This window comes from Prosopis cineraria, unplaced genomic scaffold (assembly GCF_029017545.1).
Source record: "Prosopis cineraria cultivar Desert tree isolate PC_DT_omini unplaced genomic scaffold, ASM2901754v1 PC14, whole genome shotgun sequence".
Lineage (NCBI taxonomy): Eukaryota > Viridiplantae > Streptophyta > Magnoliopsida > Fabales > Fabaceae > Prosopis > Prosopis cineraria.
Window position 1 is genome coordinate 4,873,530 of NW_026555345.1, and position 17,933 is coordinate 4,891,462.

General features: G+C 30.4%; 1 protein-coding gene across 1 annotated transcript; it reads left to right on the forward strand.

Annotated features, from left to right (window-relative positions):
* Positions 1–4,661: 4,661 nt before the first annotated feature.
* On the forward strand, positions 4,662–6,955 carry LOC129293339 (cysteine-rich repeat secretory protein 38-like). The gene is made up of 3 exons (XM_054931257.1): positions 4,662–5,520; positions 6,587–6,625; positions 6,713–6,955. The coding sequence occupies exon 1, from the start codon at positions 4,746–4,748 to the stop codon at positions 5,514–5,516; it is 771 nt and encodes a 256-aa protein (XP_054787232.1). The 5' UTR covers positions 4,662–4,745; the 3' UTR covers positions 5,517–5,520; positions 6,587–6,625; positions 6,713–6,955.
* Positions 6,956–17,933: the final 10,978 nt, after the last annotated feature.

Below are 17,933 nucleotides of genomic sequence, written 5' to 3' on the forward strand. Positions count from 1 at the left end.
TCTTCTTTTCTCTCGTGGAGTTATTCGACTAGATGTTCAGCATCATGCATATATGTATATATGTATGATAAGTTCTTTAGAGACCAGCTCATTGCGGCTCATGCTCATTGTCAATTTTCAGAAGGCTGAATATTCGACTGTAGTTGTTGAAGACAAACCACAAAATTCAATAACTATTACTACGATTATGCCTTTAGCGACGGGTCCCGCCAAACGCTTGTGAAAGTCTCTACTTTCTACGCTAACTATTTACAAATGCTTGATCTTTCCTTTGACCAAAATTAGGATGAAAATATGTGTCGTGAACGCTCTATTTTCTTGTGAAGTTTGTGCTTCCATAGTTTATCAATAAGATGCGTGTGCTTTAAATATATATAAACACACACACACACACACACACACACCCCTTTTGTTAATGAGGAACTTTTTTTTGAGAGAAATTTTAACTTCAATCCAACTTAAGCTTAAAAATAAGTAATTAGGATTACAAAATGTCCCACTCATACAACAAAATATAATTAGAAAAAAAATTTAATAGCCATTTTTGCTTGTTAAATAACACTACAACAAAATATCACATTTCTCTCAAAATTATTATAAAAAAACATAAAAAAAATAAATAAAATATTAATATAACTTATCTTGGAGTAGGAAATTTTTTGGAAAACCTGATGCACCATATTATTTAATGAAATTGGACCATTCAATCAATTAAATTCTTATGTTTTATTATTTTAATGATTTCTTGGTAGGAGTAGAACTCATAACATTAGATTCCACTTTTAGTACCTGCCTTATTGCTATTTGAATTGCAATAAATTTGATATTTAAAATTACCAAAAATATCTATATATTACTAAACTTTACACTTTTATAAAGTTTATATTATTTTATCTAAAAATTTAATTTATTATAAGCTTAGTTTTAAATGATTCTGATTTATTTGAACTCAAAAGATAATTCCGGAAATTTTTTTCAATAACTTAATAGGAAATTTTATAATACTATTTAACTTAACATGATTTAAAATTAAATTATATATTTAAATATTTTTAAATTTATATAATTTATTTTTATATTTTATATTTTAAATTTTTATTTTTTAAATATTTTTAAAATATTTTTATAAAATTATTTATATAATTTATAATTATATTTAAATTTTTATTTTTTTAATAGAAAAAATTTTAGTAGTACCAAAAATTTTCATTTCTACCAAAATAAAAAGAAACAATTTTATCATCATCATTGGGAAATTCTGACAATAAATTTTTTATTTTATCTCAAAAAATTAATTTATTATAAAGCTTAGAAATGATTCTGATTTAAAACTGGAAATTTTGCTTATAAAACTTAATTTAAAATTAAATTATATATTTAAATATTTTTAACATTTATAAATTTTTTTATTTTATATTTTTAAATTTTTATTTTTTAAATATTTTAAAAATATTTTTATAAAATTATTTAATATAATTTATAATTATATTTAAATTTTTATTTTTTTAATAGAAAAAATTTTAGTACCAAAAATTTATCATTCTACCAAAATAAAAAGAAACAATTTATCATCATCATTGGGAAATTCTGACAATAAATTTTTTACTCAATTAGACAAAATGTTTTGCATAAAAAAAATTGTCTAGCAAGCCTATAAAAATATGAACCAAAGTAATACGCTTGCAAATTATTCTGGCAATTAATAAGATTATAAATTAATGTTATTTTAAGAGTCACTTAAATTTGTATATTTAAAAACTAAATTATTTTTATTGGGTATATATATGACAAATTATAAATAATTTGTATTGTGTATATATATTCAATTATATAAATATTTTTTTCAATTGCAAAAGTAAAATATAATGCAATGTAATACTATAAATAATTTTTTAGCAAACTTTCTTTTATGCTATAGATGTTAGCAAATATATGACAAATTAATATTGATATTATTATATAAATCATAATCATATTGATATGCACAAAATTTAAATATACCACAAGTGTGTAGATCAAATGTAGTAAAGCAAATCAAAGTCTTCCCACAAAGAACTAAAGTAAAAGGAATTAGGTACAAGCAAAATTATTTTCATGTCAGTTGTGTAACCAATCAAGGAGTGGAATTTTTATTAAATAAAAGTAAATACAAATAAAAGAATATTTTTAAGGTAAGATAAGCAATTAAACAATACCCTAAGAATTCTAATCGCCTTTATACTTTGCAATTTAATTTCTTAATCTTAAGTTGCTTAATAAATAGTCTAAATGCAATCACCTTCTTTTAAAGATAAATTTCAAAACCCAGAAACTTACTAGAGTTAGCTATCTAATACCATAAAACAAATTAAATCTTCTCAAGCGTGGGACCCGTGCAACTCTTTTTTTTTATTTGTTTTCTTTCCATTATAATTTTCTCCTTCTTTCTTTTCTTTTGTACAATTGACTTGTTTGCTTTTCTGCAAAAATATAAAAAAAGGATAAATTTCGGTACATTCTATAGCAAAATACTTTCTTATTTGGAAAGTAAGTTATAAGAGAAAAATATATAAATATTAAATAAAATATATATAAAAAATATTAACAAATTTAATCAAATTCAATCCAAAATATATTCCTCTTTAATTTGTCACATTGTAATACTAGACCTAACCCCTATTAGTGTCTACCCACTCTTATTTTTCAATCACTTTTGTTGCATTTTGAACCATATCATTTAATAATATAGTAATAAGAATAAATAATAATTATGTAATAATTACTCCCTCCATTCAAAAATATAAAATATTTAACTGAATTTCACTCCAATAAAGTAGTTAGCTACTTTCTAACTAACCTTACATTTTCATATTTATCCCTATTAAACACCTATAATAAAAATAAAGTTATTATCAATAGGGGCAATTTTGAAAAAAAGGCAATAATTATATTTCAAAAGACTAAAAATGTCTTACATTTTTTAACATCAACTTCTCAAAAAATACCTTACATTTTTAAATGGAGGGAGTATTTTATAGTTTCTCTCAAAAAAAGTTGAGACGATAAATTTGAGAGAAAGTTTCTCTTGGAAATTAAGATCTAAGAAAAGCTTCTCTCATATTATTCCAAAAAAAATCAAAAATTTTGAGAGATAATTTTCTCTCAACTTTTCTCAAAAATATTTTTCTGACTTAATATAAAAAAAAGTTCTCTTAAATTTTTTCAAGAGAACATTGCTCTTCATATTATCTAAAAAAACTCATTAAATTTTTTTTGAATTGTTTTGAGAAAAAGCTTCTCCCAAACAAATTTGTGAGAAACTTAATGAGTTATTATTTTTATTTTTATTTTGTTAGCTATTTCCACTATGAAACAGATTTTTTCTCTTATCATTTTTTTAAAATTTATATCTATTTAGGTTTTCGTACAAAATTTAATGATTAATTTTTTTCAAAAAGGCTTCCTTAAAAAAATTATGAGACAACTACTCTCTAATATATTTTTTGAATAAATTTTATGAGAAAATTACCATTTGCTTTTAAAGTAATATTTCTCAATATGCATAACGCTTTTCTATTGGAAAACACTGTTTACCGTCGGACGTAAATGATCTTATTTGGCTTGAAGATTAAGTTACACGTGACGAGTATAGAGCATTCACGACATACTTTTCAATATATTTGGGTCAAAGAAAAGAACTGCACGTAGTTGCGAGGTTGGAAAAAGTACAAGGTTTCACCCGTTCTAGAACTATGATCTAATGCATTGCCGACAGGTTGATTGCGCTCATGAAGTTTGACATTTTTCGTTCCCCATATCACTTTTCTGCTAGAGCTAACCTCAGGTGGATGAAAAATAGGTACTTGAGTGCATTTTAATCAATTTTATTTTTTTTTTAAAATGGATTTCAATTTATTTCACTTAAATGAAAAATAAAAACTCTATTACCTAATCGTGATTTTGACCTAGTGTCTGTTACTGTTAATAAAATTTACAGTAATTAATTTTTTTATTAAAATTTTGACATAATTCTTTCTTCAAATTTCTCTCAACCTTTCCTCACTAACAAAAGGTACATATATATACATTCCTTTCATTAAAAATATAAAGTACTTTTAACCGAATCTTATCCCTTAATAAAATAGTTATTTGTCTTTAAACTAATACTACATTTCCATATTTATCCCTACATAAATATAAAATTATTATTCAATAGGGATATTTAAAAAAAATAATTACACTTTAAGATGTTAAAAATGTTTTATATTTTTTAACATCCAATCCCTCAAAACATGTCTTATATTTTTGAATGAAAGAAGTGTATATATTTAAACATATAAAGTACATGCATCTTACTGATAAAATATAGAAGTGCAAGCTTCATAAGATCATAGAGCCTTCATGACACATTTTCAATCTATTTTGGGTGAAAGAAAAGATCAAGTAATTTGTAAATAGTGTAGAAAGTAGAAACTTGCACCAGCGTTTGGTGCGACCCGTAGCTTAAGGCATCTAGATCGAAGTAATGGTTATTGAATTTTGTGATTTGTCTTCAACTACTACGATTGAATATTCAGCCTTCTGAAAATTGACGATGAGTTGCCGCGACTAGCCAGTCTGTAAAGATCTCACACATATATGCCTGATGCTCAACATCTAATCTAATAAGCCCGCGAGAGAAACGAAGACATATACCGTTCCCTTTCAACTAAGTAGCTAGTCACTTTGAAACTCACCTTTCTATACACCAATCCGTGTGATTTCCAATGCCAACCGTTTCTTTGGTTCTGCTTTTATTCATTTCTTATCTTACCATTCTCACCGCCCAGCCTGACCTGAGATATGCCTACTGTTTCCACAATAGAGGTAAGTACACAAATACAAGCTCGTACCAGAGCAGCTTTAATGTCGTTGTTTCAGAGCTCAATTCGAACACACAAATTGACTATGGCTTCTACAATTTGTCCCACGGCCAAAATCCTGACAGAGTTAGCTTAATTGGGTTGTGTAGAGGAGATGTTAAACCAAACGAATGTCGTAGTTGCCTCAACAATGCCTCAATTCTCGTCCCAAAGTCGTGTCCGAATCAGAAGGAGGCCATGGGAGGCTATGACGAATGTTTTCTGCGATACTCAAACCGTTCAATATTTGGGGTCATGGAAACAGACGTTTCATATTACTTGTGGAATCTGAATAACGCAACAGAGGCTGACAAGTACAACCAAGTGGTCAGTGATTTATTGGGAGCACTTAGAGACCAAGCTGCCAGTGGAGATTCAGTTCGTAAGTATGCAGCAGGAAATGAATCGGTTAATTTTCAAACTGTATATGGGGCAGTTCAGTGCACTCCTGATTTGTCTCAGCAAGATTGCTATGGCTGCTTGACGGGGGCGATCTCAGAAATTCCAAATTGTTGTTCCACAAAGACAGGTGGTAGGATTATCAAACCCAGCTGTAATATTAGGTACGACAACTATCGCTTCTATGATACCGTGGTTGAGGATTCAACACTAGCTTCTCCTCCAACGATCACCTGAAAAGGTACAATTAATTGCAAACCAGGAGCTTCCCTTAGTACGTTCGTGCCTTTCTAGAAGTTTAGTGAGAAAATCAAATTAGATCAGCCGCTTCAACCAGTAAATCAGCAAGCAGTTCGACATGTATAGCCTCAATTTGTTCCATCATCCTCAAAACATATATAAAAAATTAGGCCTAGACCTCCTAGATTAATTACACACAAATTATAGACACACACAAACTGTTGTGTTACTGAAACAGTAACAGCAACAGATCGAGAATTAATGAATGAGAGGTAATATTTTAGAAGCCCCTAATAATTTTCCCTCCTACAAATAACTCAACTTTAAATCATATCTATGGCAAGTTGTATTGATTGTAGATAATAGATAAATTTTCTATGTATCACGGGAGTTGCGAATTCACCAAAAGCTTCATCTTTCTTGGAAGCTACCAACTCTTATCCAAGTAATATGGTTTGATATGTTTCTTTGTTAAAAAAAAATTATTATTTAAGAGAAATTTTATATGTAGACTACATTAAGTACATTAATTTTAGCAGCTCTCAGAGCGTGCATGCTTGCAGCGGCGGAGCCAAGATCCTGAGTTAGAGGGTGCAGGACAATACAATTTAAAAATAAATAATTAAAAAAATTATATTCTAATTTTTTAAAATCAATTACATTACGGAAAAAAATATATTAACATAAGTAAAATTACACATATTTTTATTTAGGCAAAATATATTGAGATTTTTTTTACCAAAAAAATACTGAGAAGGTTGATATAGAGTTTAAATTTAGACCTTCAAATATTTTTTATTGAATCTGAAAATTTCAAAAGAATAAAAATATAGAGTGTAAGATTGTAAATTTTTCATACTACATGTGCAATTTTTCTCATGTGAGGGGGTGCATTTGGCCCCCTCATATCTTGGTGGCTCCGCCACTGCATGCTTGGCTTTCTCAGAAAGCCCAATTAAAGGATAATAAGAAACTTCCATTAATTAGGAACTTAAAGAGTAATTTATGACATTGATGATTAATTATTAGTTATTAATAATAGATAAATTTTTGATGTTGTATCACAGGAGTTGCTGATTCACCAAAAGCATCATCTTCCTTAGAAGGTACAATATCCAAAGTAGCATTGTTCGATACGTTTTTTTTTTTTAATACACAATTGTAAAACTAAACTTTGGTATTTTTCTTTTCAGGCAATAGCAACAGCACATATCAAGAATTGTTGTTATTGTGGCTTTGCTAATTGGTGCCTTTATTATCATACTTTAGCACGTAATATTATTTGGTTTCTATCAACAAAAGAAAAAAGAAAGAAAATAAGAGCTACTGCGGCATGGCTCATTGATATCTTCTCAATAAAAATCTTGATGACGACTTGATTCTGATTTGATAATTAGGGTCCTCAGATTAATTTTGATTATACTTTTAATTACTTCTTTCAATTTATTTATATATGTTGAATTCAAATAAGAACGCATATTTCAGACATAGTTTTATAAGATCATTTTTAACGAACAGGAAAATGTTGCGTAATTAGAATTATGTAACGCATTGGTAACAGGTTGCATTGCGCTCATAAAGTTTGATACTTATCCTTTCCCCATGTCACAAGCGGCAACAAAAAATTATAACTTCGTAGTAATTTCTTTATCATCAACACTTTATAATAATTAGGAATTTCTTTAACAATTTCTTTCTTCAACACTTTATAAGTTTAAATGTAAAAGCTTGTGACCGAGAATTACACGAAGTGCACGCTCGTTTTGCCACAAAAATCATCCTCAATTTTTTTTCCCTCAATCACACATAATAAAGATTCTAACAATCATTTTCATGAGAATGAATCCATAAACTCTCCTTATGGGGGGTCTTTCAAAGGACATGATCAGGATAGCCTTATTCCATGTTCCATCTTGAAAAATGAACAGGACTAAATTTTTGTCCTGTGCAACTCATTCCAAAAACCATCTTGTCTCATTTGAAACTGAGACAAGATTTGGATGGGACCGAGATGTCCTGGTAAAATAAATAAAACATGGAAAAGAGGTTTGAATATAAAAACATTTATTAAATTATATAATTCACTAGGTAATGTAAAACATGAAAGGGAGAGGGGAATAGAGAGAAGAGAAGGAGGAGGGAGAGATAAAGAAGGAGGGAAAAAACCAAAACTCTTAACCAATAATACTCAAAAATTAAATACAAATGAAAATCCTAACTCTATTTATATAGCTCTAAAAATAATAGAATAATAATAATTCAAATTCAAATCTCAATTTTAAATCTAAGTCTAATCTTAAAAATATTGATATATAAGATAACAATAAAATAAATAATCAAAGCTGGTTCTAATGGATCAATATTTTTATTTAAATATCCCTATTGGATAACCCTAATATACTAAATTAATTATATTTTATCTTATATTATACCAATAGGTCTTGAACAAAAGAACACAGGAACAAAAAATTCAATCACTGAGTTACAATTTAAAATAAAAGAACAAAATCATTGACTTACACAACTTAGATAAACTAGGCTACCATAACATCATGTTATTGACTCTTTCTCTTAAATTGAGATATTGAAAGTATTACATATCAATAAAAAAATATATTTGCATATTATTAACAAAAAAATACATACACCGAACAAATAAACTATTACATATTAATAAAAGAATAATAATATATATATTATATTTGAGATGAGATGAGATGTCTTAAAGGTGGTCTTGTGTTCGATCCCATCCCAAACCATTTTCGTCCTTCTAGAAAAGTCCCATCCCCCTTTTTTATTGAAACAGGATAGACCCTTCCTGACATAATTGAAATGGAGCGACTAGAACGAGACAAACATAAACACCCTGGCTATCTATATCAAAGACATCACAAGTATTGCCTAAAAATGAGTGAGCAAATAAATGAATAAAGAGGACAAGTGATATCACAACTTAACTCAAAATTTTGAAGTTTAAATTTATTGGTCCTATCATTTTATGATATATTAGTTATTGAACTTAACATTATGCGAGCTTCTCATATTAACTTATGTTGGTTAAGACTTGTGCCTCCTAATTAATACTTGTTAGTGTTAATATATGCATATATCATCATTGTCAATAAATAAATACAAATAATTAAACACGTTTTACCATGCTTTGCAACAACTATAAAAAAAAGACCTTTGACAAAATTTTTAGCGGTGAGTAAAAAAGTCATCGCTACAGCGACAAATCAAAATTGTTGCTAAAAATCTACTTTTGCTAGAAGTTGTCACTAAAATATACTTGGTGGCAACTTGTAATAGTCCCAAAATATTTTTATAAAAAAATTTTAAAAATTAAAAATAACTTTTGTAACTACTTTTGATACAATATTTGTCTCTACTAAAAGTATTTTTAAAAAATTAAATATAAGTTTAAATTATACAAAATAATTTATAAAATTATCATTTAAATTATTAAAATTTTTCTTTTGAATTATTTTAAAAATTTAAAATTAAATAAAATAATTCAAAAGATATTTAAGAAATTAAATTTCTTATTTACATACAAAATTAGAAATAAATGACATATAGGATCATGAAAAAAAAAGAATAATGGTAAAGATGTGTTAAATTTTAATTATTAAATCATTTTTAATTTGGTATTATTCACAATTTTTCAGACATATATAGCTCATATTTTTAGAAATTATTATTAAGCTAGTATTTTAATATGATAAATTAAAATCTTGGTAGATTATTACTTTCAATTACCGTCAAGTTAAATTATACATAAATTATTACTTATATATAAATACATAAATGGCATTGAGACATTAAAGTTAAAGCTATGAGATAAAAATGATATTATAGGCTACTTGACATATTATACACTTGATGCTTAACTTAGTATACACATAGTGTTTACTTCTTCTATTGAGCTCTAATGGCTTTTGGATAAGGATTTCATGTGATATTGCCTAATATATTTAGGTTTTATTGTTATAAAAAAAGAAATTACTAATAAGATTTTTATAGCTAATTATTACTAAGAAGCATGTAAAAAAAAATATTCAAATTCTCCTGCTATAAGGTAGAGAATGATTAGAAGTTAACTAGATTGATCACATATGAGATCTTTGTAATCATCTTATATTATAAAAATTATTAGTATTTATTAAAAATTTAAAATTATTCAAAATGACTATTAATAAAATTTATGTGGTTGAAATTAATTTGATATTAAACTAATTTTTTAACATCTTGTAAAATTATAGATAAAAGATATTTTTAATAAAAGAGGGGGAACGTTTAACCATTTTGAGAGACGATAAATTTTAATAATTAATTTATTAATTTTTGATAAAAATATGGAGAAGAAAAAAATAAAAAATATCTAACATAAATAATATAATACAAATTTATAATAAATTTTATACTTAATAATTTCATTTTAAAAAAATAAAATTTAAAAATTGGCTACAATGCATATAAGAATAACATTTAAAATTTAAAATTTGTTTATTTTAAATTCATTTTCCTAACAAAAATAATATTTACTAGTAAAAAATAATATTTTATTAAAAATATAATTTAAATATTCATATAAATTATTTTGTCATATTAATAATTAAAAATAAAATAAAATATATGTATATCTTTTAATAATATCTTATTTGATATATGTGTATATAGTTAAATAATATATATTTAATTTCACATATAATGATTGCAGGTGTATTTTAGTTTAATTGACAAAGAAGAGACACTTAGGGCTTGAAGATGGGAGGTCAAAGGTTCAAACCATGATTTTGGGATCTTTTGTAACAAGTATATGACATGGCACATAGTGATGACATGGTGTATGAGGTGACTTGATGATGCACACACGTGGCGGGTGACGTGGTGCAAGGTGGCAACATTTGTTGAACACGTGCGTGACCTGACATGAGGTGGTGAGGTGATGTATACGTGATAAAGTGTCATGACATAAAATAAATTATTTTTATTTAAAAAAAGTTTTGACAACAAGATTTGTCACTATTAAAAGTCTAAAAAAAGTGTTGTCACTGCTAAAAATCTAAAAGCTAAAAGTCATAAAATAAATTATTATTCTAAAAAAAAGATAAAAATAAACTTTTAGCAATGAAAAACTTCTTGTCATTATCAAAAACTATTAGCGATAATTGTTATAACAACAATCTTCTAGAGGTGAAGTGGTGACTTTTGAAGTTTTAGTAGCGACTTATATTATTTTATTTTTTTAGCAGTGAATGAATGTCATCCCCTAGGAGGATATCCAGAAAATTGTGATTTCCACTGCTCCAGTGCATAATGCATTATGTGTTATGCATCAAGAATGACGTAAAAAGCTCCTACACCACGCAGGCGTAGTAGGCATCCGAAGTTCTACATCTCGATGAACAGTAATGCGATGCTACGACAAATTAACGAAACTAAAAGGGCATGCTAGAATTATTGCATTATGATTAATGAGTTGACCAAATGACCGTATGGCAGACTTGTATTGTCAACATGTGGAGTGTGGACCATAAATACATTGAGCTAGAAATCTATTGGACCGCAAATTACACACTAAGCTTAATCCTTCTTTAATTTCATCTCTCGCACTTCCCTCCAATGTGATGATAACGATGTCTTCTATCATTTCTTTGGCTCTTCTTTCATTCCTTTCTCATCTTCTTATTCTCACTGTCGAGATTGACAAATGTTTCATTGACAATAGTTACTTCTCAAATATAGCTATCTATCAGATGAACCTTAATATCCTTCTTTCTAATCTCACTTCATACACGGATATCGATTATGGCTTCTACAGTGCCTTTTATGGCAAATACTCCAATAGAGTTTATGCCCTAAGGTATTGCAGAGGACATGTGAATCCAGATTTCTGTCGCACTTACCTCAACAATGCCACTAAATTTTCCCAAACCTATGTCTAAATCAGAAAAAGGCAGTTTTATACGATGAACCTTGCATTTTATGATACTCGAGTTATTCAATGCATGGGATATTCGAGAATCCTAACTTTTCCTTCTGCATGGCGAATCCAAATAATGAAACTGATGCTGACGTACATGTACAATGGTGCACTTGATGGTCTTTTGGTAAGTATAAGAAGTAATGCTGTTGCTGGTGACTCTCAATGAAAGTATGCAACAGGGAACATGAGAACTAGATCCGGAACTATCTACGGTCTTGTTCAGTGAATGCCAGATTCAGCCAGGCTAGATTGCAAAAATTGCTTGAACAAGGCTGTGTCAGAAACCCCAAATTGTTAGGGGAACATGGCTGGTGGTAGGTTATCAAACTCAGCTGTTTTCTTAGATATGAACATTACGCCTTCTTTGATAGTTAGTAATTTTTGATCGAAATACATAATGAATTTAAAGGCTTTCACAGTTGTGTAAGACTCTTGTTAGCGTTATGCGTGACGTGTGAACTATGCCTGTGTGTTTAAGTCAATGATTGTAAAATTAAACATCAACGATTTTGTTGTTGTTTTGCAAGAAATAGCAACAGAACAGCAAGAATTGTCATTGTCATTATTGCGTCTTTGCTGATTGGTGCCTTTTATTACTCATTTACTTTCATTACTTGGTTTCTATTTAAAAAAGAAAATTAGAGAGCCATTGACTTATGAATATCTTCTCAATAAAAGTCTTGATTGGATTAATTTTGATTGGATTCTGAAAGAAATAAGTAGTGATGGGAGAAATAATATGGAAAAAAGGAACAAATGGAAAGGCAAGAGAAAGACACTAAGAATATATTAAATGTGTCGTGTTTATACTACTACAAAATATATCTTTAGGAGCGGGTATTTATAAGCACTTCTTTAAAAAGTGCTCTAAAATGTGAATGTAGAATTTACCGGAGCACTTTTCTAAATAAGCGCTCCTATATGTCAGGCTTCACAATAAGATAATGCTCCTAATTAATATAAATAAAATATTATAAAAATTTTAAAAAGACCTTCGGGAGCACCCGTAGTTAAGCACTCCGGAAGAAAAACTCTATAATGAGTGCTCCGGAAGAGTGCTCGCGGCATTTATTTTTCTATCTCCCATCAGTTTTCTTTTCCCTATTTAGTTTCTTTCAAACCTCTTTCTCATTTGCTGTGGCCGAGTGTTCCCAACGAGTTCTAGATCGTCACTGTATCAGTCTATCATCCATCGCTATTCGCTGTTCTAGATCGTCGTCCGTTGAGCACTGTTTGCTGTTCATTGTTCGTTCATTTATATGTCGCACATTTGTCTCTATTTTTATGCCACCATCGCTGTCATTGGAATCTCCTCAATCGTTGTTCCAAATCATTGTCCGCTAAGCGCTATTCGCTGTTTGTTCATTTCTATGTCGCGCATCTGTCTCTGTTTCTGCACCGCTATCACCATCACTGCCATCTCCTGCGTCGTTGTTCAAATCTGCATCTCTATTCCAAATCTGCATTGCTGTTGCAGATCTGCACCACTGTTGTACACCAGAGGAAGCGACGTCATGAAGACCTCCATTACCGCCGTGCGTCACTGCTGTATAGTGGAGGAAGCAACGCTGCAAAGACCTCCACTGCTGCCATGAAGACCGTCGTTTTTGCCATGAAGACTACACTGTGAAGGTATTTTTTTAATAATTAATTTATAATATAATATATTGATATATTTTATATATTTGAGAATAAATTTCATATAATTTTTAATAATCAATATTATAGATAATATATGAATTGAAGTTATTTATATTAGAATTATGGAGTATTTGTAGTTGATAATTTAGATTAAAGTTGAGGAAACTACTTGAACATTTTTTATTTATTTATGAAATATACTTTTAAGGAAGATTATTGTTATTAATTAAATTACAATTGATTGACAGAATTTAGATGCATTATGCTACTAAATTTTTATTTGGATGAATTGATTTTTTTTAGTTTAAATGTATTGTGTTGTAAATTTGATTGTTTGATCATTTGGAGGTTCTTCTTTTAAGAAAGATGCTGTTGAATTTTTTTTTTATAGAAATCTAAGTCTTTTGTTTATTGAATTTTGATAATCATATTAGTGATATGGATTGTAAGTAGATGTCGGCTAATCGACTATCTAGAGAATTTGGGATGGTGTGGATGAATTCATTGAATTTGCATTTTGTCGAATCAAGACCCCATAGAGTCATATGTCCTTGTTTGAAATGTTGCTATAGAAAAAGAGTAAAGCCAATAGAATTGAAAGATAAATGTAATGGGATTGATCTAACTTATACTTGTTGGGCCATGCATGGGGAGACAAGGGATAATACAAATGATTAGAGGGATAGTTGAGCTACTGTTAACCTCTAGAAGTTCATGTTATTTCATCACATTTTCCTTAGATTCTTGTCCATTTTGGTTTAATTGTATATGTTTTTATTTCCCAATTTAGGAAAATGTGCATTATGGTTTGGGCTTGTGTTCTTGGCTTTAATTTGATATTTTTGGCCTAATTTCATGTTATTTTGATTAGAAGCATTTCTGGAGCTTTATGGATGTTTTGGAAGGCTTTTGGATGAAGAAATCAAGAGCAAAATGAATGATTTTTGTTAGCTGTAAAAACAGTTCAAAACTGCCAAAGTCGTCTCAAAGTCGTGACTTTCGTTCGCGACTTTCGTCACTGTCAGAAAAACGCTGCGTTTTATTTATCAGAAATTAGTTGGCTAGGACACATATAAGCTGAGAGCTCGACCCAGAATGTATTCTTCAGACTTTTAGACACTTTTAGAGCTTGGTTGTGCTAGGGTTTGGGCATTGGAAGAGTTGGGATCAAGAGATTGAAGCTTTGAAGATTTGGAGCTCATTTTCTTTGGTTTTTCTATTCCTCTTCCCTTTCCTCTTTTGTAATCTGAAATGGGTCCACTTATTTTGTATATTTGTAGCTTGTGGATGATTATGAGTAGCTAAACCCTTTGTTCTAGGATTATTTGGAACCCTTGTATGGATTAACACTATATTTCTCCTCTCTTTTTGTGATTAATGATATATATGTGTTTATTTTACTCTTTCCTTAATGCTTCTACTTGATTGGCCACCATTTAGATGTTGGGTTCACTTAATTGATGCTTGAGAGGGCTAGGTTGAGTGTAGAACTTGAGTAAAATTGTGTAAGAACTTGATATTTGCATGTTGAATGGATGGTTTTGCTAGTAAGATAGAGATATACTTGCTAGCCTTACATAGCCACATTAGGGTTGGTGTTTGAAATTGAGTTTTATTAATTGTAACAAGAGATTGTGCAATCAATTTAACTAAACACTTGTTCATGACTTGAGAGAGCTGTCCAAGTATTTTTAGAACCCTAGGTTAGCACTTATTTTCATTAAAAGCATTTATGAGAGGAGATGATTTTGGTGTTATGAAATGCAAAGGGGGATAAATAATTTTAGGTCCTAAATTGTGTTAGAAGTTTGTGAATCACTCACTTTTCTTTATTTTCTAGTGTTAGTTTCATTTGAAAACTCATTTTCACCTAACTTTGTGATGCTCAACTTGATCAAATTTGCTTAGTCTCTTGCTTGATTATAGTTTTCTAAACAAATCTTCGAGGGAACGATACTCTACTCATTTTATTACTTGCTACGACCCGTGCACTTGCGGTGAGCAACAAGTTTTTGGCGCCATTGCTGGGGATTTGCTTTTGAAAATATTTTGATCAACCTTAGACTAGTAATATTAGATTTCGCTTGAGCTTTGTAGATATTAGTTCTAGATTTTTATTTTATCTTTGTTCAGTGCTTTTGTTTTAGTTTAATACTTCTTAGGTTGTTTCTTCTTCAGGTAACCATTTGGCATATGCAAGTCATAGGCCCAGAAGGATTGGAAGTGACACTTGAAGGATTGACAATCTTTGAAGAAACCGAGTCTCCTAATTCTGAAAGAACTCCTAAAACTCAATCGGGAAACATAGTAGAAAGACTAGTATGACACCGCCTCAGTTAATGACTTTGCTAACCGAAATCTGAGGGGTACTCAATCTTGTATTCGAATGCCGGAGTTTCAAGCACATACTTTTGAGATCAAGCCTGCCATGATCACAATGCTTCAAATGAATGGTGTGTTTCATGGTCTATTCAATGAAGATGCTAACAAGCACTTGATGTCTTTTGTGGAAGTATGTGATTCTTTCAGACAAAATGGGGTGCCTAAAGATGTCTTGCGCGCTTGTGGTTATTTCCAATTTCTCTACAAGACAAGGCTAAAGAATGGTTCAACAATCTTCCCGAAGGTTCTATTGGTTCATGAGAGGATCTTGAGAACAAGTTTAGAGCCCGATTCTTCTCTGATGAAAAAACGGTGGAAGCAAGAGATGAATTTCTTAGCTTTAAGCAATATCCAGAGGAACATCTCTATGCAGCTTGGGAGAGATACAAGATGTTGATGAAGAAATGCCCTAATCATGGGTGGACAAATGGGTAGTGATTCAGATCTTCTGTAATCGTCTGAATCCATCTTCAAAGGGCCATGGTTGATTCTATCACAAATGGGGGATATCGAAATGTGCCTGTCAATAAAGTTTTTCGCCTCTTAGACCAATTGTCTACGAACAACACTCAAAACATAGATAGAAGGAATACATCAATGGTGACTAGTACTAAAGATGATCCTCTTCCCAGATTGTATCCATCTCGAACGCAATGAACAAGCGTTTTGATGTGTTGGAATCTCAAATGCAAAGGGAAAATTCTCATAATGTGCATGCTATCCAAGCCATTCCAACTATGTGCAATCAATGCAATAATATGCACATGCCCGATCAATGTCCTCTTTATATGACCATTGAGTCTGTCAACTATATGGGCAAGTTTTAAAAACCCTCACAACAACCCTTTCTCTCAAAACATACAACTCAGGATGGAGGAATCATCCTAATTTTTTCATGGAGTCAAGGGATTCTTCAAATCAACCTTCATCCTCTAATGTCAAGCCACTTCACCCTCCGGGTTTTCAAGTTCCACCAAAGCCAATGCCGGTTAAGGAAGAGGAGTCTAGAATGGAAAAGATGCTAGCACAAATCTTGAATAATCAAGAGTCTGTAAGAGTTAAAAACTAAGGCAACTCTTACTCTTCATGATACCGCAATCAAGAATCTCGAAGTACAAATAGGGCAATTGGCTTCACAAATGAATGCTATGTCAAGAAGTAATCTCCCTAGTGATACTATTCCAAATCCTAAAGAGGATGGTAAGGAGGAGTGTAAAGCAATCACTTTGAGAAGTGGGATGCAATTACCCGAAGTTTTTATGCCAAGTGCAAGTGGTGGGTAGTGGTGCTACTAAGGTGGTTGTTGATAATGAAGTGATTAATGAAGAAATTGTGGTTGAAGAGTGTGACAACTCGAAGAATGATCAAGAAGAGAAAAAGATTGAAGATCAAGCCAAAAAGGTGGTGATGAGAAAAAGCAACTAGAGGCCAAGCCAAAATATATGCCTCCACCACCTTTCCTCAAAGGCTTAGGAAACAACAAGAAGATGGCCAATTCAAAAAAGTTTCTTGATATGTTCAAGCAATTGCATATCAACATTCCTTTTGTGGAAGCTTTGGAGCAAATTCCCAAATATGCTAAATTCATGAAAGATGTGCTCTTAAAAAGAGAAGGTTCAATGAGTTTGAGACGGTTGCTTTAACCAAGAGTTGTACGGACATCATTAAGCAACTACCTCAAAAGTTGAAGGATCCCGATAGCTTCTCAATTTCGTGTCATATTGGGAATAAATTTTAGGTAAGGCATTATGTGATATTGGAGCTAGTATTCAATCTTATGCCTCTCTCTATTTTCAATAAATTGGAGTTGGGTGAAGCTAGACCAACAACCGTGACTTTGCAATTAGCGGATAGAAGCTTAGCTTATCACATGGTGTTTATTGAAGATGTTCTTGTAAAAGTGGATAAATTCATTTTTTCGGTTGATTTCATTGTCCTTGATTGTGAGGTGGATCGTGATATTCTTATTATCTTGGGAAGACCATTCTTGGCAACCGCTAGAACCTTGATGATGATGTTGAAAAGGGTGAGTTTACTATAAGGGTGGATGATGAGCAAGTCACTTTTAACATGCACAAGTTGACGAAATCTCCTAATGATCTTGAGCAATGCTTCTTTGTTGATATGCTTGATCAAGTTGCACAAGAGAAATTCAATGAGGCAATTCCTAATGATTTTTTGGAAGCCTTGTTGCTAAGAGCTCAATTCCTAATGCTTCTTTTTTGAATGCATCACCAGTTTATCCTAGAAATCGTGTCCAATTTGAATCTTTAGATTTATCTTCTCTTGGTAAACCATCTTTGAAATCCTCTATTGAAGAGCCACCATCTCTTAAGTTGAAGAATTACCTTTCATCTTCAGTATGTCTATTAGAAGCCAACAACACTTTGCTAGTGATTATT